The sequence below is a fragment of the Lathamus discolor genome, chromosome 5, assembly GCF_037157495.1.
Source record: "Lathamus discolor isolate bLatDis1 chromosome 5, bLatDis1.hap1, whole genome shotgun sequence".
Taxonomy (NCBI): Eukaryota; Metazoa; Chordata; class Aves; order Psittaciformes; family Psittacidae; genus Lathamus; species Lathamus discolor.
This window is the reverse complement of record NC_088888.1, coordinates 84,146,556-84,174,551: the sequence shown is the minus strand read 5'-3', so window position 1 is coordinate 84,174,551 and position 27,996 is coordinate 84,146,556. Positions and strand designations below refer to the sequence as shown.

The window sequence follows — 27,996 nt, the reverse complement described above, 5'->3', positions numbered from 1 at the left end:
TGTTACTTAGAGACATTTCAGATTCAGAGGTATTTGACTGTAAATATACTATGCATTTAAATGAACTGGCTTGGCCCTAATATGTCCATAATGACTATTTTGCCTGGGAAACATTTCTTGTATGGGCAGAACAACCTACTGAAGTTTATTAAAGAGCAATCAAATAGGAAAATGTAATAATCATTTAATATCAAATTAAACCACTTACTTTCACTCCAGAAGCTGGTTTTATACACTGTAAGAAATATAGTTGTTACTAAGTAGCATATCTTAACCTACAAATATGCAACACATCCGAATGAAGCCAGAGTATCTAACAGGGTTTGTGTATAGGACCCTGTGGTACGTTATATTGACTGTTACTATGCCAGCTGAGTGTGTGGTATATTTTCTTGCTGACCTGTAGCTAATGGTTGGTGCAAGGTAGACCACTAAGATGTTTAATAAGTATATACTGCTGGAATGTAGAGGTATACATTACAGCATGATTAAAACAGATCACAGCTATCTCTAAGGAGTTAAGAGACAATTTTCTTGACTGGAAAAAAAAAATCTGGATTGCATAGATGATAATTTAGTTTATCACTTCCAATGTTTAGAGTAAATAATTATAAAATGATTACAGATGCCCTTATCTTCTGCAATTATGAGTTCTTGCCAGACTTCTTGAAGAACTGGTCTATGACTATCAAAGGCTTATAATGCTAGTTCAGTTGGGCGATTTCTGGTCTAGTTACATGAAATTATCAATCTCATTGAAACATTTGAATTAAGTAAAATGACATTATGCTTCAGTTACTTTTCATCTGTTAAATACAGGATACATCAAATCTGATGCTGATCTACCTAAACATGCAATATGACAGCATATTGCCCTCCACTGTAGCTGCCACAGTGAGCTGCCGATGAGCCTGTCACATACCACAGCCCTGGCTGACCCAGGATTGCTAAACATGAAGAAGGAAGCTATTCCCTGTATTGATGGTGGGATTGTAGGGCGTAAGAGCAGAGCTCTGTGAAAAGAGGAACTCCTTAATCAGTCTTCTTACAGAAAGGGAAAAAGAAGAGGAATGTTCAAGAGCTATTAAAAGACATCTGATGCAGAAAAATGTACCGCTGTTAAAATCCTATCATCAAGCATGCCTGCAGGGCTCTGCAAAGCAAACATCTCTTCCAAGTATAGAAAAAAGAGAAAGATATCTCATAGAAATTAGACACAACCAGTGAAAGGATGAAATTATTATACAACTGAGGTTATATTCTCAAAAGGATCTAACTCTCAGGGTTTTTTTTAAGGCTTGCATTCTGATTTTATTGAATGGAATAGTTATCAGTGTGTCTAACATATGATGCTTCAGTTCTAATCTTCAGAGATTTGGTTTCAACTGCAATTTATTGTAATAATCTCCTGCTTTTAATCTGCTTTACATGCACTCATTACTCAGTCATATTTTCACACATTTTTTGAAGCAAAGTAACAAAGAGAGAAGGTGACCCTTCCAGTACAAAGGTAAGATAAACATGCAAAATTCCCTTGGAAATATTATTGAAAGACAATCAACTCATTACATTGTATGAACTCAGCAGGCCTATATTGGTTAAATTTCAAAGGAGAAATGATTTAGGATAGTGTATTTTTGAATGAGCAATCCAAATATATCTGTTTCTGTCAATGGACTGGAGGGTACTTCCATTAAAGTCTTCGGCGCAAGGAGGCAAGTACTCAGGCCAGATAATATAATTCAAAGATAGATTATGTCAGTTTTCTTCAAAAACACCAAACTGTCAAAGACTCCTGGAGACGGACAGATCAACAGGAAGATAAGATTAGGTCAGTAGAAGGCAGCAATCTGACACCAGTGGAGTCCAGACAAGGTATCACCGGACACAGTGGTTGTATATATACTTTGTTGCAGCCTGTTACCCCAGGTTCTCTACCAAACTTTTGCTTAAATTTAACATTGCTTACTCCTGGCAGACCCCTTGAGAAAAGGCAAAAGTTGCTCCCATCCGAAATACTGCAGATGATGCTGATGCAAAGGATGCCAACTGCATTCTTTGGAACACAGAAGGGAATTCTGGCACATAAAATATGGGTTAATAGATAAAACACTTTATTCAAATATTGAAAAATCTTCATTGCAACACACATGGAATGGTAACTTAATCTATTCCCTTTGAAAGAAACGTGCTTTTTTGGTTCCACTATTTTATGGTTCAGTTTGCACAACAGCCATGTACTGAAAGCAAGTGCAAAGAGTATGTCCAGATACCAAATGCATAGAAGATATTCACAGAATTCAACTTAATTACTTAATGACACTGATAATTTGAAATTATATGATTTAATTTATTATAAAATTGGGAAAGGCTGAAAGATAAAATAGTCTCTGGTGTCTAAGCAACACATGACAATTTCTTTTTTATTTTAAGCTTACAATCATTGATTGCTTTCACATACACAGTGTAATGACCTACTTTCAGACAGTAATACAAGGTGATGTTAGCTCAGATATACTGTCAACCTAGCAAGCGCATTTTTAACTCTAGTAGCTTGTATTTCATACCATGGGAAGTTCATTAGGAGGATGTTACAGTTATATAACCATAATCTAGACACTTTTTTTTTTTCCCTGTGCACCAGTAATGCCCTTTAATACTATGAGAATTATCCACTGCCCTTTATAATCCCTGTACCTTAAAAGTGAAAACAGTTTTTGAAGCCAGCTGTAAAATATCATAAACAGAACTTTCTGAAATCTAGTAATGCAAAATAATTGCAACTACAAAATAGTAACATAGATCAGTTTGTCTTACAGCCTTGATTCCTTTTACAAAGAAGCCCAAATTGTCTGAAGAATTATTTTTTATTCAAATTCTAGTTAAATTATGTTAATTTGACTAACACGTCCTTTATGAGCAACAGTAGTACAATAGAAGTACAAATGAGCAGCAGAGTAAAAAAAGCCTTTATAAACAAAGGACCAGTCACAGTGGCAAAAAAAGACCTCGATCTGTAGAAATGGAAACTATATATCTTTTGAGGAGGTCTTATTTTCATAAGTTAACTTTCTTCTGTCTCAGAAATAATACTGTACATAACATGCATTCACACAGTGCACAGCAATTTGCACAAATACTATATTTTATCTACTCAAGCTTGTTATCTTTACTAGTGCCTGACTGATACCACCAAACTTGCGCTGCAAGTATTATTCTAAATACCTCAATGAATTTACTTCTGAGTTTTGAACAGTAACTGGGATGAAAAGCAGGGAAACATGTTGATTGCCATCTCTTCCCCTTTTCCAGCTCCAAAAAGCATAAGAATTGCATTTCACAACATACAGAAAGAATGACTTACAACTACCTTTTTCGCAGAACCGGCCAGTGAAGTGTAGTGGGCAGTCGCACTGAAATGAGGTGGCCCCAGTAGGCAGAGAGAGAGGATGACAAGTCCCTCCATTATGGCACAGTCCATCCTGGCATACAGATGGCAATGTGGGGAAAATCTGAGAGGGCACAACAGGCTCAGGCAGCTCAGGCACATTGGAAGAAACCATAGGGAATGCTGTTGACAGATGTGTGGGTACAGGAGTCCTGATAGGAGAGAGACAATATATCAAAACAAACAAACAGACAAAAAAAAAAAAAAATCCCAAGAGTTTTCCACTTCAGCTTTATTTAAAAAAAATGTGTGTGTGGGTTGTTTAGAAATTCAGATTATATTTAAGAAAATGTGAGTACATTAGTAATTCCCAAATCAAGTCCCCATTCTGAAATCTATCAGAGAGATAATGAAACTATTTTTCCCTGAGAGTGCAAGAAATAATGTGCATGCATATAGCACATTTTGTATGTGCTCTCGCAATTCCTTTTTGGTGGATGAAAACAATGGAGTGATAAATAAATACAGGCTTGTATTATTAAGCATTTTATTGCTTGAAGTTACCAAATCTCATAAGGCAGTTCTACCAGACATGACTTTCATACAAGTATATTAAGCATGCACATTCAGAAGAGAAATGCTGTAGTACAGCAATAGCATATATTGTAATTCATAGATATAACTGGGGTGATGGTGAGAAAGGCAGATGATTTTGCCTTCATTCCCCCATAACTTTTCTTGTTTGGAATGGCATTCTGTCTCTCTTAATTTTTGAGCTGTCACGTTAACTACTAGACTGATATGTTAATCAGTAACCTCCTTTTTAATTATTTCCTACTGCAAAGTTGCTAGAAATAAATTAGCAATACCACCTGTTTGTCCTAATTGCCAGCTCTATTTGTTACTGCTTTTTGTTTAATTCAGAAAGCCAAATTTACAACTCACTAAAACCATACAAATTTAAGGTTACTGATTTACTAACCAGAACAATTTATGTGCATCACAGAAATTACTAGGATGAGGGTAAAGCAAAAGGAATCAAAAGTCACAGGAAATTATGATCGTATAATAAGTTTGCACAATACTAAGAGATAAACTTTATTCTTTCATTTCATAAAGTTCAAGAGGTTCTACTTTTTTTTTCCAGAAAGTAACTTTTAACTCTGAAATTTGGCAACAGTAATATGAAAAAATACCTTACTATTTTTACTTCATTGGTATTTTTAAACTTTCTGAATATTTTCACTAAGTCTCTATATTGTGCAAAAAAAAAAAAAAAAAAGAAAAATATCATATTAGAGAATGGGAGACTAGGTTGAACTGATGTGTCACTAACACTTCGGCCAAAAGAGAAATTAGAAATTAAATGCTTCATGCAATGGTTTATAAGTGTTACAGCTTGTGAAAGCCATCATTTTCAGCAATGTGTTAAATATGAACAGTCAGTTTCTTATTTTGGTGAAAATGGTGGTATATTCCTGCTTTACAAAAAATAAAATTAAGAAAAATTCATACATTGGCCCCTGCTCTACCCTCCCTTCTCTCCTTGTCAACTGCTCTTATGTCATCTTGTCGTGGTTTAAACCCAACCACAAACCTCGTTCACTCACTCCCCCACCCTTCTTGCCCTCCCCCTGCTCCTGGAGGGACGGAGAGGAGAATTGAAAAGAATGCAACTCCCACAGGATGAGATAAGAACAGTTTAGTAACTAAGGTATAACACAAATCACTACTGCTACCACCAGTAATAATAATGATAAGGGAAACAACAAGAGGAAAGAATACAACACCTCAACACCAGCCAACCGATAACTCGCCCCACTTCCCCCAGCCGAGCACCGACCGATACCTCCTCCAACCCTGCAGTCCCAGTCCCAGTTACATCCTGGGCATGACGTGCTGTGGTATGGAATACCTCTTTGGTCAGTTTGGGTCAGGTGTCCTGTCTCTGCTTCCTCCCAGCCTCCCCTCCTCCCTGGCAGAGCATGAGGCTCAGAAAGTCCTTGGCCAGACCAAACATTTGAGCAGCAACTGAAAACATCAGCCTTATCAGCACTGTTCCCAGGCCAAAAAATCAAAACACAGCACTGCACTAGCTACTAAGAAGGAGAAAAATGACTGCTACTGCTGAACCCAGGACACATCTACAGTGTCTGCTTACCTTACTTTAAAGATTGGAGTATGTCTTAACAAGAAATATTGGAAAGGGATGACACATTATGAAAATAGAGTGTGACTCCAGAAGCAGTGTGATGGGGCACCTTCAGTGTGACTTTGCATTCACAACTACAAGCATCTGTCTCCTTAAATCTATCTTCCAAATTTTTTATATATCCCACTTGGCCATGACAACCCAAAACATGATTTTAGTAGTTTACTTTTGTTTTGCAACCCGTATGGGATGCTTTGGGCCAGGATAGGGTTAATTTTAGTCATAGTAGCTAGTAGGTGGCTACATTTTAGATTCGTGCTGGAAACAGAGTTGATAACACAGATATGTTTTAGTTCTCACTGAGCAGTGCTTACAGAGTCAAGGCATTTTCTGCTCCTGACCTCCCCCCACCAGCTAGTAGGCTGGGCGTGCACAAGAAGCTTGGAGGGGACACAGCCAGGACAGCTGATCCCAACTGACCAAGGGTACATCCCATAGAATATGACATCATGCTCAGCAATACAAGCTGGGAGAAGAAGGAAGGGGGGACGTTTGGAGTTATGCTCTTTGCATTCCCAAGTAACTATTACACGTGATGGAGCCCTCCTTTTCTGGAGATGGCTGAATACCTGCCTGCTGGTGGGAATGAATTCCTTGTTTTGCTTTACTTGCACACACAGCTTTTGCTTGACATATTAAACTGTCTCAACCCATGAGTTTTCTCAGTTTTACCCCTCCAATTCTCTCCCCCATCCCAACAGGGAAAATAAGCAGGTGTATCTGCATGGTTAATTAATGAGCTTGCTTAATTGCTGGCTGAGGTTAAAACATAACACTATATTTTTAAAAGTACTAACAAACTTCATAATATTCTGAAAGAAGACAATAAAACATATCCCAACTAAGTACATTGTCTGAAAATATCACTATTGAAAAAATCAGTTATATGCATTATTAATAGGTCACCTTTACAGCGAAGATGATACATGCTGAGAGGCAGGTAGCAAGGAAAAGAATCTAGGAAGAGGAAGGACAGAAATAATTTGAGACAAAGTAAGTATCTAAGGGGAGCCAGAGAAAGGCACAATAATTGAGAAACAGTGGAACCTGGGAAAGAACAAAAGGGACACAGGGCTTATGTGACAGCAAAGAGGAGACGTGCAGGGTAATAATGATAAGGGAAGCATTAGAAGGGGATACTGAAGCAGAGACAAAGATTGTATCCAAAACAAGACAGCCAAAGCACTCACACTGTGGTGCTTAGAAATGAGGATACAGCGATTTCAATGTGGTTAAAAGCCATCCACTTGATTGAGAGAAATGCACCTAAAAAGATGGCAGACAAAAAGAAGGCTAAACCCAAATCCCTAAAAGGTTTTGAAGGCAGAAGACGTGCTGATAAGAGGCTTGGAATTTCAAGAAAATAAGTGACTTCCTGTTTATTTCCATTTATATGACTAGAATAACATTTCCATTTATATGATTAAAATTGCAACAAATAAATCACTGGGTTTATAACCACCCTTTTTTTCTCCTAAGGGAAATAACTAACATGATCTTCATATAGGCTATTCCGTTCAGAGTAGCACTAAGAGCACTAATGTGTGTGTTATCTTCCACCAGGCTAGCACAGCAAATTAAAAATGTTCAGTCACCTGCTGCTGAGATTACAACCAGTGATTAAGAAAAAAAAATAAATTAAAATCTTCATTTTCTCCCCAAACATAGCCCAAATGTCTGAGAAACTCTGAACTAATTGCATAAAGAATCAGGGGAAATTTGTTGGGAGCTATTACTAGGATTTGGGGTTGATTTTTCTTTTCCTTCTCGGAAAAAAAAACCAAAAAAACCAAAACCCCAAACCCAACAACAACAAAAACACAACCCCCCTAAAACCTAAAATACATCTGGGGAAGAATCAGGGCATAAACTTCACTCTCACCACAAGTTATTACAGAGATAATTTCTTTAATGACAGATAATCCTATAGATGACCATAAATTTACTCCTCTGAACACGGTTACAGCTAATGTCAGGGATAAAATACTGAATGAGAGGGTATTTGTGTCACTGGCAGGTTGTGCATTCTTGCGTCTACTTGGAAGCACTGATCTACAGCTGTGGAAGTTTCACATGCCCTTTCTGATGGGAAGCTACTGTTTTTCTCTAACATAGAATGACAGGAGTGTGCTTCAAATGACATTTTATGAGTGCAAGTAATGCAGCCTGGCTTCAGTTTTTGGTTGATATTCTAATCCGCAGAGAAGCAAGAAAGGAAAGCTCCTTGGTAGGTTGATTTCTCCCTGGTTCATTTGCTAGTATTTCGTTGGGTTTGTCAGCCTTTGCTGTGTTGTTCTGGATGCTTTGCTTCTAGATGGTGCCTGACTGCTTATGTGCAGGTGCCCTGTGGCTCACTGGCTTACTGGAAAAGCAGAGAAGAATTTGCCTTGGCTGGTTAGTGGGGCAAAGGTCTGCAGCTGCACCCACGAGCCATTCAAGCTGCTGCTGCAAATAATCAATGACCTCCGGTCAACACAGTTTAACTAAAACATTTATTTGAATCAAGAGCCAGGAAATGTTTAAAGAAACACAGTAATTGAGGTGTTAGAAGTTTTGTCAAAGTGAAACAAAAATAAATTGGGCAAAACTTGATTCACTGATATTACCCAACAAGGCTGCAATTTTCTGTTTGTTTGTTTGTTTGTTTTTTCCCAGACTATCATTGCCTTGCATGTCAGTAATGCACAGAAAGATCTTCTAAGTTGCTGTGAGCATCAACACATTCTTTTTAATCTTAAAATTAGCTCAGATATCTGAAATATAAAGGCCTGCAATCTTGTGTTTCATAGCTGAGTGCATGCAAGTTTGAAATGCTTGTCTAAATATAGGTGTTAGTGCAATCTGAAGTCTTGGTTGTTCTATATTACACTTTGCCACTCAAGCAGATGTATGATAAACTGAATGACAGGAATATATGAATCATGCTTGATGTTATGTCATTAAAATAAAAGTACATATACTAATACCAACTGTGCTCCCCACTCCCCTGTGCTGTCCTCTTTTCTAAAAGAGCCTGAAACTGTTAGCGTGTGTAGTTAGAAGCACTTTTAACCTAGTTGACTCTATGATTCTATTTGGCTGAACATGAGCCAGCAGTGTGCCCTGGCAGCCCAGAAGGCCAACGGCCTGTATCAGAAATGGTGTGGCCAGCAGGGCCAAGGCCGTGATCTTCCTCCTGTACTTGGCACTGGTGAGGCTGTACCTCAAGTACTATACTCACTTCTGTGCCCCTCACTACAAGATAGACCTTGAGGTGCTGGAGCGGGTCCTGAGAAGGGCAACAAAGCTGGTGAAGGGTCTGGAGAATAAGTCTTATGAGGAACAGCTGAGGGAACTGGAGTTGTTTAGTCTGGAGAAGAGAAGGCTCAGGGGGGACCTTATCACTCTCTGCAACTGCCTGAAAGGAGGATGGAGATAGGAGGTGGCTGATCTCTTTTCCCAATGAAGAAGCTATAACACAAGAGGTAACAGCCTCAAAGGGAGGTTAAGATTGGATATTAGGAAAAATTTCCTCACCAAGAGGGTGATCAGGCATTGGAACAGGCTGCCCAATCACTGGTGGAAGTGGTGGAATCACTGTTCCTGGAAGTGTTCAAAAAATGTGCAGATGAGGCCCCTAATGACATGGTTTAGTGGTGGACCTGGAAGGCCTTGGGATAAAGGTTGGACTTGATGATCTTAAAAGTCTTTTCCAACCTGCGAATTAAAAGGTTAACAAACCTTCTGGGATGTCCTGGCTGTGCTCTGACCCAGCAGTGCAGGGCCTGAGCTGCTGTCACTGGTTTAACCCCTGTACCAACGATCAGGGCAGAAAGCTGGGACTGTTCAGCCTGGAGAAGGGAAGGCTTGGGGTGATCTTGCTAAGCTGTAGAAATACATGAGGTTTTGGCTTTTTTTAGGGGAGATTTATCTGTATGAAGGACTTCAAACTGAGGCCTGCAAAGAGAGCAGACTTGTCTCAAAAGCAATTCATTATCAGACTGATGGCAGACATGTCTACAGAAGCACTCTGACATTTTTCCATGAAGCAGGTTGATGAGATATGCAATGGCACTGGAGTCCCAGTGATATGATAACATCTCCACTGCCTGTATCTTCTGGTACTTACACACTTAACATTTTATTACTGAAGTAATGGATTTAGCCTTATCTGATATGAGTGTGATAAGGAAGTTTGTATTTTTAGCTTGTCAATAAAGTAATTTGTGCTGGGAAGCAACTGCTGTTATTTGCAATTTTTTTGGGTGGAAAAGTCTGTACATGTCATTTTTCTTAGGTTGTGACAGGATATTATTTTAAGCAAGTGTTTTAGATTTTGGAGACAAAGGAAAGATTTTCCAAGGGCAGTAGCATCCATGGTAGAATATAAATTCAAAATATTCTGAAACTGAAAACAACTTCACTTCATGGAAATGTTGGTGTAAACAAGAATAAAACACTAGTACCTTGCATGTAATTTGGCAAGAATGAACAAAGCCTTTTGCAGGTTGTTTATTTAAATATCCACAACCATGTTGAGGACAATACTTTAAGTAGTACATCACTGATTGCAGTGAATCCTTAGAACAGTATATCTGCATGTTTACCTTACTGGAGAAACTACTTAAATCACTCAAGACAGTAATTTAGAAAGCTATTGAAGAGATTACTAGGGAGGGATATATTTCAGCAGTTTGTATCTGAATTTTATTTCTTCTCCCTCCTTTCCTCCCTCCCAAACCTCAGTGTTTGTTTGATTTGGAAGATCAGGTGTCTGCCTAATAGAGATGACTTATGATCAGGCATGTCTCTGAAAAATTCAATTCACAATGTATGTTCCAGGCCATAAGACCAGCTTCTCCCTCCCACTAGGCACAATATTTGGTAGCAGAACTCAGTGATACTGTAGTTGCAGCTTTCCATTTAAAAATTCACAGTTGGTCTAACATCATTTGCAACTGCTTTTGCACACACAGCATCTCGTTTAACGGTGCAAACTCTTATCAATGAAAATAACATATTCAATATACAGTGAAGCTGAGGATGTGAGAATACAATTAACAGATATAATGAAGTTTATGAAAGTTCGGTTTACAAATCCAAAGAAAAAATTACGAACTCCAGGATGCACAGCAGTGCCAGATATGGGAAGAAATGTCAGATATGGAAAGAGGTGAAAGGGGAAAGAGGAAAAGGAAATAGAATCATAGAATCATAGAATAGTTAGGGTTGGAAAGGACCTCAAGATCATCTAGTTCCAATCCCACCGCCATGGGCAGGGACACCCCACACTAAACCATGTCATCCAAGGCTTCGTCCAACCTGGCCTTGAACACTGCCAGGGATGGAGCACTCACAACCTCCATGGGCAACCCATTCCAGTGCCTCACCACCCTAACAGGAAAGAGCTTCCTCCTTATCTCCAATCTAAACTTCCCCTGTTTAAGTTTGAACTCGTTACCCCTTGTCCTGTCACTACAGTCTCTAATGAAGAGTCCCTCCCCAGCATCCCTATAGGCCCCCTTCAGATACTGGAAGGCTGCTATGAGGTCTCCACGCAGCCTTCTCTTCTCCAGGCTGAACAGCCCCAACTTTCTCAACCTGTCTTCATACAGGAGGTGCTCCAGTCTCCTGATCAGTCTCGTGGCCCTCCTCTGTACTTGTTCCAGCAGTTCCATGTCCTTTTTATGTTGAGGACACCAGAACTGCACACAGTACTCCAGGTGAGGTCTCACAAGAGCAGAGTAGAGGGGCAGGATCACCTCCTTTGACCTGCTGGTCACGCTCGTGCTAAGAGACATCTTCCTGTTCTGTTTGCTTTAAAGCATGTAGATTCTATAGACTTTGCAACAGATAAATAAGTTAACAACACAGAATTTGCAGCAACAACACTTTTTGCTGAAAGTTTAATGGCAAAAGCCTTCCTAAATAAGACACTGAAGTGAGTTTACCATAGATTATCTTTGAGAAAAAATCTCTCAGTCCCTAAATTTAGGACATGACAAATAATGATTTTGCTAGAATTGAATTTCTGTACCAAATCCAGTCCTCTTTTTACCTGGATTGCTTTCAGAAGTGAGCACTGAATCTTTCAACTGTTCTCAATGATCTTTGGCTTAGTTTTGCTGTTTTATAGCCTTTCCCATACTCCCTTTGACTCTTGACTTCCTATCATCCAAACAGTAAACTAAAAAAAAAAGTTGAGCAATCAAAACTACTGAGCACTGAGTAGACCGATGTGCCAATCTTAAACTTTCTGAAGATCAAGCAAATCTCAAATCTGCCTGAGCTTCAGCTTGCTTTTTCACATTTAGTCAATAATCACAGTTAGAAAACCTCTTCTCAGTTTCATCTTAGCTGTTGAATACCTCTTCTCAATTTCATCTTAGCTACTGTTTAGAAAAACAGCACTTAAAATTACCAAGTATTGCATGTGTTTATTGATTTATGAAACTACTTATATTTCTTGAAACTAGTGGGTTTGAATGGGAAAACCACTTTCATTCCCTCCTTGAAGATTCTTTCAGCAGTTTGGAAATGTTATTTTTTTAACATGGCACTGTACTTGTACATCTGAAAAGCCTCTGTAAGATCAGAATACAACCATCCTGTTCCAGTCCTAGCTGGCTAAGTAAGAGAGATGCTGTGAGAGCTATCTAAAAAATCATGATTCAAGAAGTCAGTCACTACCGTTTAGTGAAGCTTCTATCTAGCTTCAAGGACTAAAGACATTTATCCACCTCAATAATGACATCCAGAATTTAGACTCCAATATGGAAGATCTACCTATGGAATTTTATTGCTCAGTGTGTCTGTGAAGGATAAAGGAGAATCACTCCTTGCTCCTGAATATGAAATTGATTTCCTAAATGATAATTCATCTCAGGCAAGACTCTCACATTTAATTCTCAGGACTGTAGTACCTAAACCTTTGGTTTTTGCCCACAGTGAAGATTCTCTAGATGTCTGGAGCCCTGCTTCAAAGAAAGAAAATTAAATGCTTCAAGAGCAATTGATACAAGGGAAAAGTTTGTATTCAGATGAATAACCCAAGAGATGGGGAACCGTATGCAAACACTTTTCCTTTCTCCACTCATCTCAATGAATGCTTATTCAATGAAGGACAGAACAGGCTGAGGAACTGGATTTGGTGAGTTCTTACAGTCCTGGTAGCGTACTAGCAAGCTGATAATTCCATCAAGCTCAGGACACAACTGAAGTCAAGTATCTCATAAACCAGAACAGTGCTCTTACTACTGATATGAAGAATAAAAAGTGAAAGCAAGTATCTGCCATCATTGACTATGTCTTGTACACTCTCTTCTCAATTTCTTCTGGGCATGCCTAATAGATCTTGCTCCCTGTGAGATACACTTACGAATAATGAGTAAAGGCATTCTCAGACTCCGACAGGAGTGAGGGTGATTCTAGAGAACCAAGGTGCTTCCATATATACATAGAAACACATACTTTGGCAGGCTGCAACTTTAACGCACCCTGATTACATTACAGATAAAATGCAGTACATACTTTGTTCTCAGGTGTATCATATAAGAATAGATTAGGCATCTGAATAATTTTTAAAAACATTTTGTTATTCAAAGACTGTATGACTTGAGAGAGAAAGGAATATAAAAGGCATTCTATACCATTTACTATGAAATTACCATGAGAGCTGGCCTGCAAGCAGGAGGACATAGAAATAAGAAATTATTAGTACAGGAAGAGTTAAAATGCAGATTACCGTTATGTATTATCTAGTCTTTCTTTCAGGCTTCATTTCTAATTATATCTTAATGCTGGAGAATGGCTGGTGCACATAAACACAAACATCATTTATTCATCAGTAATCTGGCATTTAAAATATTACTCATCAAGTGCATAAAGAGGACTGCTGTAAGTATGACAAGTCAAAGCTTCCTGTGATATTAACAGACAGAGTGAAAAAATATACTACCAAAAGCTTCCTAGATAGTATTTTACAAGTTAACAGATAAGGAACTAAAATAATAGGCCTTTATGTACTTTTATTCTATGAGCAAAAAATATTTTACAGTCAATAAAGTGTATTTCACAGATGAGAGAGCAAACTACAGCCCATAGTGGATCTGTATACTGAGGTTTACTTAAGAACTGATGAAATTAAAGCTTTTACTCTGCTTCTTAATCTTCACACTTTCCCTCATTCCACCCCATGCCCTGTTATGTTCACTAGTTTTCCACTTCCCTTCCCAACAGGAATTTTGTTGCTGGTCTGGGAAGCTCAAGTAGAAAGCGATGTTGATTCACATTGAGCTGCTGGTCTTAACTGTTACTAGCCATGGTCCCTGGTATTCCTCTCCATGCACCTTCCTCATCCCTTACCTTCCTCCACTTCCAGAATCCTTCAGGCAGGATGTTTACCTCCTTGTTTCCCAGCCCCCTTCTTTTGTCTAAGACTAAACCTTTTCAGGAATTCTTATTTTTCAGCACTCACTTTCCTCTCCAGAAACCTGTTTTTCCCAACCAAAACAGTCTCTTTGTGTAGAAGCACAATGTGAGATCAGCCTCCTACAGGGTGCTTTTGTCTCATGTATCTTTATTAATTGGAAGCTTCAGGATATGCAAGAATTGTTTGGTCCAGACATTATCAAAATTTACAGCCACCTCATACTGATTGAAGTTATCAAGAAGGAAGCTTCTATTTGAGAATTCACAAGTTCAGCTTGGCATATTTGTATGTACATTATCTGCTGCCTGCTATTACTTCCAATTTATTCTTTTTTTTTTTTTTCCTTACAGCAGTATCATATTTTACAGTGTTGTAGTGTAAGAGGCAATACTGGTAGAGCTTTTATTTCTTTCTCATATTAGTGTGGAATTACTGTAAGAGTATAGTAAATAAAGTTACATTCTTCCTAATGGGATTTTCCTAAAGAAAGGTTGTTAAATGCTGGAGCATGGAATATTTTTCTCACAATTTTCTGACCACAATGTATTTGTATTGAGCACTGCCACTTTACTTGAGAATGAATAAATACTGTAACAGTGACAATGACAGCAGCAATAAGAACAATCAATAATAAAGTAATTAAAGTGTTCAATACTTGTGACCTTATGTTCATTCCCTTTTCAATTCCAAATTCTCTAAGGCTTCAAAATGCCACCCAAAATAGCCTTTCCTTTCCTAAATATTTGAAGAAATTTTACCCACCAATAAAGCTCTAGGACAGAATTCACTTTGCCAAACATTATCTACCTAAGAGCTTGAAAACTTGCATGACCTATCGCCTTCCTTCTCCCTGTAGACAGTCTATAGGCAGGGAGAGACATCTCCAGTTCAACCCATTCTAAGAAAAATACCACCTTCTCCATTGACTGGAGATCAAACTGAACAAGCTAACCCTCATTTGAGAACATTTTAGATCTTCTGGTTTATGAAATGGATTTTATAGCTGGTAAATGCTGGAAGCCAGTTATTGGTGTTATACATACGTCTATAGTGCCCAGAAACTGAAGAGATATAATCACTTCCCTTCATTTTCATACAATACTCACTCAATTTTATAACATCAATGAAATATGTTAGCAGTTAATTCTAAGAAATTAATGTATGGGCAATGTAATTTGTCCTTCAGCTTTTCTTCTTACAGATGTAAAAAACTTATATTATATCTTGCTATTTTTATGAGGAATTCTTTTGACAGTTAAGAAATGCTAACTCACCCTTTATGTCATCTAGGACCTTGTATGAGTAACTAGCAGTACAGCATCATCTCCTATCTATCCCTTAATTTTAGAGCGGGTGGCAAAAAGAAAAATGGGAAAATCTGGCTTCAGAAAGCTGGTCTGCAGCATGTATATGTCAGTAAGCTTTCCACATAGAGACAGGTGTTTTTTGAAGTTCAAGTCGTTTGTGTTCATGTCCTATTTTTGACAATGCTTGCAATTTTAACAGCTTAGGATTTTATAAGCTGACACCCTTCCTTTTCCCCCATACATACGTGAATTAAGATTTCTACTATGGCTATGCCCAAGCACTGCTTCCTTTAAACTTCAGAGCTTCAAAAGAAATCCATAAGCCCATAACTAATGTTATTCTAGAAATTTAGTAATCATTTGAGAAGATGTGAGCAGGAGCTGAAGGGGTGGACACAAACCCCAAACTTATCTTTATATTTTATGTGTGATTTTGAGTAAATTGCCAAAAATATACATTAATACCTACAGCAGTTTTGCACATAAAGCAGTAATTACTGTACACTCTGAACATCCTACACATCACAGAATTTGTCTCTTGGAAGATCACATTCTTTTTGTAACCATTTTTTTTTTTTGTTAACTTTTAGTAACTATTCATTTTAAAGTTTATACATATATTCTGAATTGCTTATGCTTCTGGTTTTTGCTTTTCATATGCTGGGTTTTTTGATGAAAAACAGAAAGGATTTTTTATATTATCACAAATATATCAAAATGTGCTCTAATTTTTAAGTTAAATTTCTGAAGCATTTTCTCTTTATCCAAAAGCTGTGATTTCACTTTTAAAGAAGGAAGGAGGAAAAAAGAAATGTTACAACAGGATGCAAAGCTGTTCTTTTTCTGAATAGTTATTTCAACAAAGATCAACAGTGTGTTTTTTTTAAATGTTATACTAGTATTTCAAGGCTGCAGGGGGCACTGATGCACTGTATATCTACAGTACTGCAGAGCAAGATTCAGACAGGATATGATTAAACAGTCCTGTAGGCTACAGGTACAGAAAAAACACATAAACAATTTATAGTCAATTTAGGTTTTGAGAAATTATGTAATTGCAAAATATCCATATGAATTTTGAGGTGAATTAATGAGGTGAATTAATGTTTCTTTTACTGGTAAATATATTTGTTTTTCAGCAGCAATCAAGTAATTTTAACGATAAGACTGTTTTCTTAACTTTAGAACCAAGGGCCTTTGAAGGATAATACATATTTCTAGTATTGCATTGCTTAATATTATGCCCTTAAACAAAAAACAAATCTGCATTCCCTGTAGAAAATAAAATTTTGCTTTACAGCTCCCCAGAGAAGCCCATTTATTGACTGCTGATAACATTTTTGTGTATTGATCAGCCAATACAGTTACTATTTGATTCACAGTCTCATTTAGGCAAGAACGTATTACAGTAAGAAATAATTATGCATTTTAATAAATAATTATGCATTTTATCAGTTTATTTAATTTCTCTATTTTAGGATCTAAGAATGATATCATCTAAGATGCAGAGATTTCCTGATACTAATGTATTGCAAGTTGTCAGTCAGCAACATACAGCAGACATGCATCAGTTTTGTCTCTTATTTATCTCAGATCTTCATATTGCCTCCAGTTACAAATGTACTTAGCCCAATAAGTTATGGCTGTTTAGAGAATTCTTTCTAGAAAGACATGCAACCTAATTTTAACACAGGAACATATGAAGAAGCCACCACTTCAATTGGTAGTTTGTACCAATTATAATCATCATTACTGTTACAGTTTTTTTGGCTTATTATAAATTCAGATGTTGTGGTTACAGCTTTCAGCCATTGGATCTAACATGCTTGTTTCTGCTAAGCTAAAGAAACCTCTTCTCTGTCCAGTTTCTCCTCATTAAACATATGTCCTATCTTCATATACACTGTAACCACCTCAGTCATATTTTAGGAAAAAAACAGAGTGACTGAATAACAAAGTCTCTCTCTGTACACCTTTTATAAAAAATACCCCTGATTTCTTCGAGCATTTTTAAATTATACTTTTCATCTTTTGTACTTTTTAGGTACTGCTCCAGTGCACACCCGTACACAATGAAATACAGTACAACCAGTATCGCAATCAATAGTGTACACAGAAATGAAATTGTCTTCCTACTTGCTTGTTCAGACACACAGAAATCATATTTACCATTTTGCTCCAGAAACTCTTCAGGACATTGTTCTTCCTTTGGGGTTTAGCCTGTTGAAAGCCAAACTTCTAATATGAAATTTTGCACAAAATTAATTTCAAGAACTTTACTACATATTTCCTTTTTTTTCAGGCTTTCCTTTTCTTGCAATAATTAAACCTGAAACATTAGAGCAATTTTAGAAGAACTTTATTTTATTGCCAACACCTCTTATGAAGTCAATGCTTATTAGTATATAAAATTTTGATTTATAGGTCCACAATATATATCTCCAGAATGGATATCTTTTGGATATCAATAATATAAGAGACTTACTTAAAAAAAAAAAAAAAAGCAATTCACAAATCCACCCAGTTTTAAAGTTGGATTCTTTAATAATTTTAGATCTGAAACAGTTTTTATTAAAACTGCTCTGCCAAAAGAAGCTCAAACTATCTTACTGATTGTAAAAAATGTTCAGGACATTCTTTAAGAGTTTACTATTATTTATATATATATATATATATATATATATATATAAAATCTTGTTGATTGTTCCAGTTTTAGCTTTGTTAAATGAGATTTTTACAAACCCACAAATATTTTATAAGTGAAGTCCTGTGGTCTTCACTGACACAGTGAAGCACACCAAATGAATGCCAACAGAGTGCTGCTGAATAAACAGAACTTCCGGGCTTCCCTCTTGACATTCTGGCTGTTAGCAGTTGAAGGCAATTCTTATCACTTCTGTATCAAATTCAAAAGTGAATCTCAAACATGACAAAAGTTAAAGTATTATAGTGATTCAAGCTTCCATCAGGCAAATTATTCCTTCCAGTATTACTCGTTCTTACTTATTCTAATACGCATTTCTTCATAATACAGTCTGGTTATAATAATACAAGCAACTGCATCTCCACTGAAAGGCACTCCCTGCACATAGCATGGAAGTCATGGAAACCTGCTCCAAGGAAGGTTTAATTATTTGTTAGCATACAACAAAAGGTTGTTTTTTTTCTGTTTCCAGGTTTGTGTAATTGGAATGACATGAAATGCTAGCACTAAAGCTGTGCAATAAGGAAAACATACAGTATAATTTCTTTTATTATTAAATTGATTTTAGACAATTCCTCCTGTTTTATAGTTTGCTTTTTCTGAACCACTGCTCATAACAAATTTAAGACTAGATATTTAGGGAAATATTCCTAAAGCAGAATTCCGCCAAGCCATCCATGAACCCATCTGCAGGCTTTAGATGGGCAGAAAAAACTGAGATTATTTTTTTCTATTCTAAGAGAGTAGAAGAAGAGGGTTGTAATATTCATATACCTGTCTGGCTAGAAGCCCAAGTCATTATTTCAGGAAGCTACTGAACCATAGCACTTGATGTCTTGTGTCACTAAGATAATTTTTCTTAAGAATTAAGATAAAGTTTCCAAAGAGCATTACAATGGCTATGACATATGATGTTATTAGTGTTGTAAAAAATACATAAAGTGAAGTTTTAAGAACATTGAAGAAAGGCTTTAAATTTAGTTTTTATTTTGTGAATCTGCTCCAGTTTTGTAGGAAAGTTGGGATGTTCTCAACTCAATTGTTGGTTGTTTTTTTTTTTAATTCTAAGAAAGCTCTTCCATTTTCATATTTATGATATTACTTGGTTTTCAGGGGAAGCAATGCTGAAACCTGAAATAAAAGACGTTACATTCATTCATGAAAATGAGTCTTTCACATAAATCTGAAGAATGTATTTTCTTGATACATACTTTTTTATGGTTTTACATAAAAAAAAAAAAAATCATGTTCAAGCACAGTTCTTGTTTGGATGAAAGAGTGTCTAGGAAAGTATAAATACTGAAAACAATTTGGCAGAAGATAATGAACACCTCTGATAACCTAGAGCAACCCAAAATGTTGTGGCAATCTACAGTGTTCCTGGAACTGCAATCTTTGATGTAAAGCAAAAAAAGGAGTCCTTAACATTTGCTGGAGCTAAAAATACACAGCAGCTATCTTGCATCTCTCCACCCATCTGATAACCATATAATCCACAGGTAAAAAAGGCTGAAAGACTGCAAAAAGGATTTAAAGTTATCTTGGCAGCCTTCTAATTCTGATGACTCTTAACACTGAAGAAGCTCCAAGTACAGAGAATTCACTGTGTTGTCAGCTAGACTGTAATGCTGCCCATAATTTCTGAGCCACCATGCTGGTCCACTGAGCAATGTCATATCCTTAACTCTCTTATCTGCTTCATATATGAGAACTTGTAATGATCTACTGAACAGGCACCTGATGGGCCATCTCTCTCACTTCCACATTTTAAGAATGTGCTGTGGATGGATACAGTGACTTTTTACACTAACCACAGATGTTTGTGAGCTTTGAATCTACCGAGGTAAAGAGGTCAAAGCAGACTTCTTTTGTTGTTGTAACAGAAGTCTTTAACAAATATTTCTCCTTCCTAAAGTATTTATTTAACAAATTCAGTTCTATTCTGTGAGTGTTCTGATTAAAGCTTAGAATTTTACTGGTGTATAAAGGGGTCAATTCATATGCAAGGGTTAAGTATTTTGGCTAAGAGGAGCTTTATAGATTTCATTAATAAATTTACTAATCATATACAGCAGGAATCACCAGTAATGGGAGATGCTGAATATTATATAACTGCACTAAAATACATATAAAGTTGAGAAACGAGCACAAATTAACACTTTTCCAGCGCTGGAGCCTTTTCTTTAGAATGTTATAAAATAATGAAGTACATATGAACAGTAGTAGGAAAACAATTTCATTAAAAATCCTATGAATCCTATTCATAAGAAAAATTCCTTTCTGTGCTACTTGTGTCAGAGTGCTTTCCAAAATATTTAACTGAGATGTTTATTTTCAGTAACGCACTACCTCAGACTTATGCACTGGCATGCGTACACTGATATATATACTTGCAAACGGCTCCTTGATGAAAACAGAAGGAAAAAAATGCATGGTATCCCTTTAAGGCTTATTAGCTTCCATGCAAGGACCTGGCAATTTCAGAAGAAAATAAGATCTCATTACAATTGCTCATTACGAACACACAGACAGTGACTGCCACTGAATTCTGTTGAAAGAACTAAGAAACAATCCCCTGTTGGTATAACGCACACACCTAAAGTTACAGCAGGGTAAGTAAGGTCAAGATAAACATCAGCAAAACCTGTTATTAATCTTGTAGAAATACAAAGTTGCCCCAAGGAAAACTGGTGTTAGTTTTGCAGTATGCTGATGAAAGGCAACCTTTTCAAGGAACAGGGAGAGAAATGTAGTGTTTACAAATAACCATTATCTCACCTTCATATATTTGGCTAATATCCATCACAATTTACAGTGATTTTGAGGATTTATAAGAGTACAAAATATTAGATTAGTTACTTCTTTCTTTTTTCTTTTTCTTTTCAACATTGAAGACTCTGTCACTGAAATGTCATTATCTGAACAGGAAGGCCAAGGAAGGAAGGAAGGAAGGAGGGAGGGAAGGAAGAAAAGGTAACAGAAAAAATACACAGAATTCATGTACACATACGGAGCAGAAAGGATGTTGCACAAGACAGCAAAACTCACAAATGAAAGCATGAAAAGAAACGTTGTAAAAGATAAGGGAAATCAAAAAGAGCAAATCAAGCAAAGAGAATTAAAGAATATACAAGCAACTCAGGCACTGGGAAAGGAGGAAGGGGCAATTAGAAACACAGAAAGGGTTATTAGCCAGCAAAAGCAATAGACGAGAGAGAAATAAGTAAAAAGATCAATGTAGAAAGAAGAAAAAAGTCTTATCATTCTGCTAAAATTGCACAGAATTGTTGTTGTGATGAAAACAAATGGATGATATTTCTTATCTTCAGTTCTGTACTTCAGAAACATTTAGTCCAATTTCTATGTTAACCATGGAATACACAGAAAACCTGTTAAATAATTAAAATTGAGTGGTGTCAGTTCTGTTTGTTTATAATTTTCTTCTGCAGTGTGGAGGAGTGCTACATATAGATATATTTTTTCTGTTTCAGAATTAAGCACATAACTCCAAATTGCTAATTAAAAAATATGAACATGACTACTTATGCTGATATGTAAGAAGATAAAGTCTTAATATTTTCTCTTTCACATAAAACAGAAGCTCAGTGCTTGTCATAGGATCTTGCATTTATTCATAAACTAAGATGTAAGTAGACAGAACAGCTTAAATTTGGAATTCAGTGATTTCCCTTCCAGGTTTGAGCCAGCTTGTATATTTGATTCAATGTAAGTTTTTCAGCTCAGGCGTATTCATATGACAGAACCCTTTGACCTTACTTGAGTTTTGTATGGATTCTTACAATGAAGTCTAAGAGACAGTATGTACCACCGTACGCACTTTTACTTTTCTAGGTGTGGAATGGTAACTGACTTTCATGACCAGCTGAAAAATAACTTCTCAGCAGACCCAACTTTTCCCTTTTCAAAGTACGCAGTTAATTTGAAAGACAGAAATCAAACACTTCAGATGCTTGGTGTCTTCCATAAAGGAAGAGACATGTTGAGTAATTGCACAGGAGACTGAATTTCACAAAGGTGTTTGTGGTCTGTTAGAATGTTTGTAAAAAGACCACAGAAAACTACAGAATAGAAAGGGGAGTACTCACACATAAGGAAAGGGATTTAGAGCTTGTTGGGAAGTCGATAAGTCAGGGGAAAGTGGAGCTGAGGGCTTACTGAAATTGTATTGCACAGCTCCTGAAAAAACTGCCATGCATTAGGAAACCTATCAGTCCTCTTGATCGAATGGAACTTGGGTAATGCACATTCAAGAGCCTTTTCCCTAAATGCAAATGGAAATCAGTCTTTGCTGAAATGAAGCTCAGTTTTAGCCTGGAAAAAACATCTTAAGATAAATTAGCAGCAAAATAAAATCTTTAAAATATTAACCAAGAATCTGCTTGATGGGCAGTAATGAAGAACTGAGCTTATTATCTCCTATCTGTGAGTGCAAATCAGCCTTGTACATTTGCATTCATCAATAAAACTCCTCTTAGGAAAACAGCAAACAGTATTTTTCAGTTTCCTAGTTAGGAATGTTTTCAAAAAGAAATAAATCATGGCTTGAATTGATATAAATATATGCATATTCATATGTATATGCATATATTTTATGTATGTGTGTGGAACCTTTCAATTTACTGTGTACTCTTACAGGAATAAATAGCAGTCCTAACTCCCAGAGACTAAACCAAAAGTGAGCTGCAGCAGATACCAGCTTTGAATACTGAGATTCAAAGCTTCATTTGTATCTGTCATCTACCTGAACTCTACCTGAAAGTGATACTCATTCATCCTGCAAATCTATTCCAGTAACATTTTCTGAAACACTTACGGGAGCTTTATGTTGCACTGACACATCAAGAGTATCTTACTTGCTTCAGAAGAAGGAAAAAAAAAAAAAAAGAATAATTTTTTAACAGATCTCATCAGAGATCCATTATTTCTAGTTGCCTCTTCTACTACTGTTGGCCATTATATAATCTCTTTCAAAATTGCCTATATGTTCAAAGCTCTGAGGCAGGAATAGTTTAGACAGAATCTTAAAATAAACTGACAAGATTTACATAAATACATAGTTTAGTATAACTGCAGAATACATATTGGAGGCTGACCTTTACTAATTGATATGGTTCTCTTATAACCTTTCCTGAAAGCAATAGCTTCATAGCTCAGAGGACTTTTATGGCTGCAAATCTGCTCTCACAGAGTCAAGCTTAAATTCATTCTCCTGCCCACACCATTATTCTGCCATTTCCTATTCCACCTTGGTTACATCTTGTGGCAGGAAGCTCTGATGAGCTTTCAGTGCAATACATCCTTCCTAGCTGTTCTCTCCTCCCCGTGGTATTATGGGTTATTGCATATCTATGAACTCCAGGCTTAAACAGCGATGCAAGGGATTAGCAGAAGGATTTGGGCTATGACTTTACAGATTAGTTGAGTTAAAGCCTCATACTTGAAAGAGTGCTTCTGAGCACGCAGACATCCTACATTTTTCAGAAGGATCGGGATTATTGAAAGTTTTAAGGTCTTTGATCTTATCCAATTGCCTGGTGGTACACTCATCAATTATCCTCTTGAATTTAAGCAGAAGTTTAGCATCTACTTCCAAAACACCATGAAAGGCAACTTCCATATTGCTCCCATCTCCCATTTAGTTCTACCAAGTAATTCTCCCTCCTTTGCAGTGTATGATATTTGCAGTACAAGATTCTGAAGGAACAAAGACCACTCTTGTCCTACATATTTAAAGTATTTTAAGCAGATAGTCAAATACGTATGACAGTGAAATTAATGTTATGGCTTTACTTTTTTTACATTTTGTAATTCTCAAGGATTTTTAAACAGTAACTTAAGTTGCATTAATATCTGAGATAAGCAACATGAAGTATATACTTATGAAATGTACTGATTTGTCCTGAAGTAGTGATGACAATAGTTTTCGAAAGGTTAATTAACTCTTTCTAAAATTTGATTTTGACAGCTTTCTATATTCTTTGCACATATTAGCTCATTGTTAGGTATTTTAAAATTCAAAGAGATCCAGTTAAAAAAATGGCAGAACACATTTGAGTAAATTTCAAACTATTAAAAACTCATAACCTTAAAATTTACTCACAAACCCATACTCTTTAAGAAGTTTCTGCATGTCTCCTTTTGGCTGACCTCCTACACCAAAGTAATGAAGCAATCCGTGCTGCTGAGAAACCAAGAAGTAAATCCCCCAGCAGGGTAAATGAATGCCACTAGAGTATGGCTGAATATGCAAGAGCAGGGGCATTCAAAGGATTAGAAGTCAACAAACTGGTGATGGTAGGTAGGAAGTCAATTAAAGACAAATCACAACAGCAAGAACAGAAATGCATAGTGTCACTGAATGACAAATACAGGAAGGTTTTTACAGAAAGAAATTGGATTGCTTTGAAAGCCACATTGTAGAGTACTCTTCTACTGACAGGAAGCACCACCTGCAGCAGTATTGCATCAACACAACCATATGAAGTCTGAAAATACAATATAAGTACACCAAGCTTTCCAGTATTCACCAGCTACTCATATTTGCAACATATATTATCTATTACTGCTATATTTAAGGAACTTTCTTCAATCAATTTCTCCTTCCTTCTCAACACAAATGTCTTTTCCCAACAAGCCTGTCTTGAATAAAAAGAATGGCTGCTGGGATTCGTATATGCTTCCTGAGAGGCAGAATTTATATCTAAGGACTGATGATGGTCAGGATGCATGTGAGTTATACCTAAAGTGAAAAGCAAAGGATAATGTGAGCTGCCATGTGTGGGCAGATATGAGATTCCTGTGTCACAGGGAAGAGAATGAGTAATGAGAATGCTTGCCACGCTTCGCTGCTGTCCACTCGTATGGGACAGCCATGCCACTGAGGGAAATTCAGTCTAATTTCACTTCTGTTTCCCAAGTTTTCACAGAGAAAGTTGTGATTTGAAGCAGGATGGAGCCAGCTTTGTGTTGAGTGCATGGGAATGGACACTGCTAGGCTCATCTGTAGAATTCTTAGATAAATGGGGGGTAAAAATGAGCATATTGTTCAGAACAGAGGATTAAGAAGGCCCAGCATCCTTCACAGAATCACAGAATCACAGAATCCCAAGGGTTGGAAGGGACCTCAAAAGATCATCTAGTCCAACCCCCCTGCAAGAGCAGGGTAACCTACAGTACATCACACAGGAACTTGTCCAGGTGGGCCTTGAATATCTCCAGTGTAGGAGACTCCACAACCCCCCTGGGCAACCTGTTCCAGTGCTCTGTCACTCTTACAGTAAAGAAGTTCTTCCTGATGTTAACGTGGAACTTCCTATGCTCCAGTTTACACCCATTGCCCCTTGTCCTATCACTGGATATCACTGAAAAAAGCCTAGCTCCATCATCCTGACACCTACCCTTTACATATTTGTAAACATTGATGAGGTCACCCCTCAGTCTCCTCTTCTCCAAGCTAAAGAGACCCAGCTCCCTCAGCCTCTCCTCATAAGGGAGATGTTCCACTCCCTTAATCATCTTTGTGGCTCTGCGCTGGACTCCTTCAAGCAATTCCCTGTCCTTCTTGAACAGAGGGGCCCAGAACTGGACGCAATATTCCAGATGCGGCCTCACCAAGGCTGAGTAGAGGGGGAGGAGAACCTCTCTTGACCTACTAACCACTCCCTTTCTAATGCACCCTAAGATGCCATTTGCCTTCTTGGCCACAAGAGCACTTCCAACATCCCTTTAAGTACAAGACTATTTCGACAGTTCATCAGTACAAACTTACCATGTTAATTCAATTACCTAATCTGTTACATATACGCAGTGAGTATTTGCAAGGAAGAGCCCTAGACTGTAATCACTGAGTTCTGATTGAAATAAAGCAAAATTTAATGTCTGTATCATACTGTAAAAGTCATACTTCTATGCTAATTGACTAAGTATGAAGGGAAGCATCAGAAGCAATACAAAATGCAATGATTTTGGCATATAATTCTATAGATTAGAGTAGGTAATATAGCATTCTATATTAAAGAAATCAAAAAAGAAACAAACCCAGATTTTCTTATTAGCCATCTTCATCCTGCCTATATCCCTCTATACATTATGTACACAGACTGGAAAAAGCAGACTTCATTGGTCTTGTTTCTTGAAGGCTACTGCTTCTTAACTGAATGGTTATATAAACTACTCAACAGGAAAAATGAAAAAAGAATGTCAAAAAGCCCAAGGATGTAGACACCTGTCTCAGAGAAAGTATTCTTTCTGGCAAATGAAAGAAAGCACAGAAGGTACTAAGAGTCCTGGTTTTTAAGTTATCTCTCTTTTGCCTAGTAGTTAAAAAAAAAAAAAAAAAAAAAAGAAAAAAAAATGCTTTAGTGATAGTACAAGGGGCAATGGCTTTAAACTGAAGGAGGGTAGATTTAGATTAGATACTAGGAACCCCTCGCCATGAGGGTGGTGAGACACTGGGACAGATTTCCCAGATAGTTGTGGCTGCCCCATCCCTGGCAGTTTTCAAGTCCAGGTTGGACAGGGCTTTGAGCAACCTGATCTAGTGGAAGGTGCCCCTGCCCGTGGCAGGGTGTTGGAGCTAGGTGATCTTTAATGCCCCTTCCAACCCAAACCATTCTATGATTCTATGATCTTGCTTAGGATTTGGGACACCAAAGCTCTAATGCCTGTGCAAAATCTAGAATAATTTCCTACCCTAAACCAGAGAATACATTTGAGATGGTTTATGGGTTTTTTTGTTTGGGGTTTTTTTTTTTTTTTCCCCAATGATTATTTAATTTCTAATATATAAATAATTCTTGAAGTGAAGATTATTTTCCCTCTAAATTAATACCTGAATTAAATGCATGAGGCAGCTTCCTCACTTGCTTTCATCTCCATGAATTTCTGTTCTGCAAAGGGGCATAGTTCCACAGACAAGTGTATATTCTCCTGTTTTTGAGGAGACCACAGTTCTCACTAGGGACAACCTCTGTACAGAAATTCAGGAGTGGAGCAATTGCTTCTTTCTTAGCTAGGATTTGTCACAACAGAGGCCAGAGTTTTGTATTTTGTGCAGGATTTACACCCACAACAGTTTGTTAAATGCACTCAGAGAACATCTTCCAAACAAAATGCCTTGGGGAACTCAAACGGTGTAAAGATTTATTTCTTAGTCAAGGTTGGACAAGGACATGATACTGAGCTGCTGTTCTAAATAAAAATCGTGGTGGCAGGTCTGTGCAGGTGTAACAAGCTGAACTTTATGTTCCGAGTAAGTTTTACACGCAAAAGCTTAGACGTTTAGGACTTGAGTCAGGTGGCTTATAGTATAATGGGTTTGATGTTTACCCTCCTTTCGTACCTTTGAGTGTGATGTGTGCAAATTCATGAAGGGGCTAGTGGTAGAAGTGGAAGCAGAGTTCATATCTCATGGATTTTTAATTAATGATCTAGTCAGTTACCACTAGCTTTATAACATACTGTTTAAACATGCACATGAATATTAATTAAAATATTCTGTAAATTTTAGAGGAAAAAATTAAAGCCATATGTAAAAAGGATTATATGAAACTCTCCAGGGATATTGGACATATATGTCCTATTATTAAAATCATACTCTGTTTTAAAAGACTTCATGATCTACAAATGCAACTTACCTCTACTTTCTTTTATTTTCCACTTTCCCATATTTAAATCTTTTATGAAAGAGAATAGAATCCTAATTTACACCATTGCCTCTGTTTAGCCTTTTATTTCAATTAACAAATGACTAACAGCAATGTGAATAAACAAAAATAAAACCCAGTAGCTTTTTTACATATTCAGAAACAATACTTTCCAGCGTTTTTCCCAAGCTCATATATATAAGTGTAGCACCAAGTCACCAGTATTTGGTAAAAGACTAGTGGAAATCCCAAAACTATAAGTAGAAACATAGCCAGAACATCACCCCAGTTCCCACTCCTGTATTTTCTT

General features: G+C 37.0%; 1 protein-coding gene across 1 annotated transcript in view; it reads right to left on the bottom strand.

Moving 5' to 3' along the window:
• The window catches only part of EYS (eyes shut homolog), an 822,863-nt gene that overhangs the window by 194,933 nt on the left and 599,934 nt on the right, over positions 1-27,996 (bottom strand). The window contains exon 37 of the mRNA XM_065682611.1: positions 3,371-3,600. Within this exon, the coding sequence (XP_065538683.1) occupies positions 3,371-3,600 (230 nt within the window). The remainder of the gene's footprint in view (positions 1-3,370; positions 3,601-27,996) is intronic.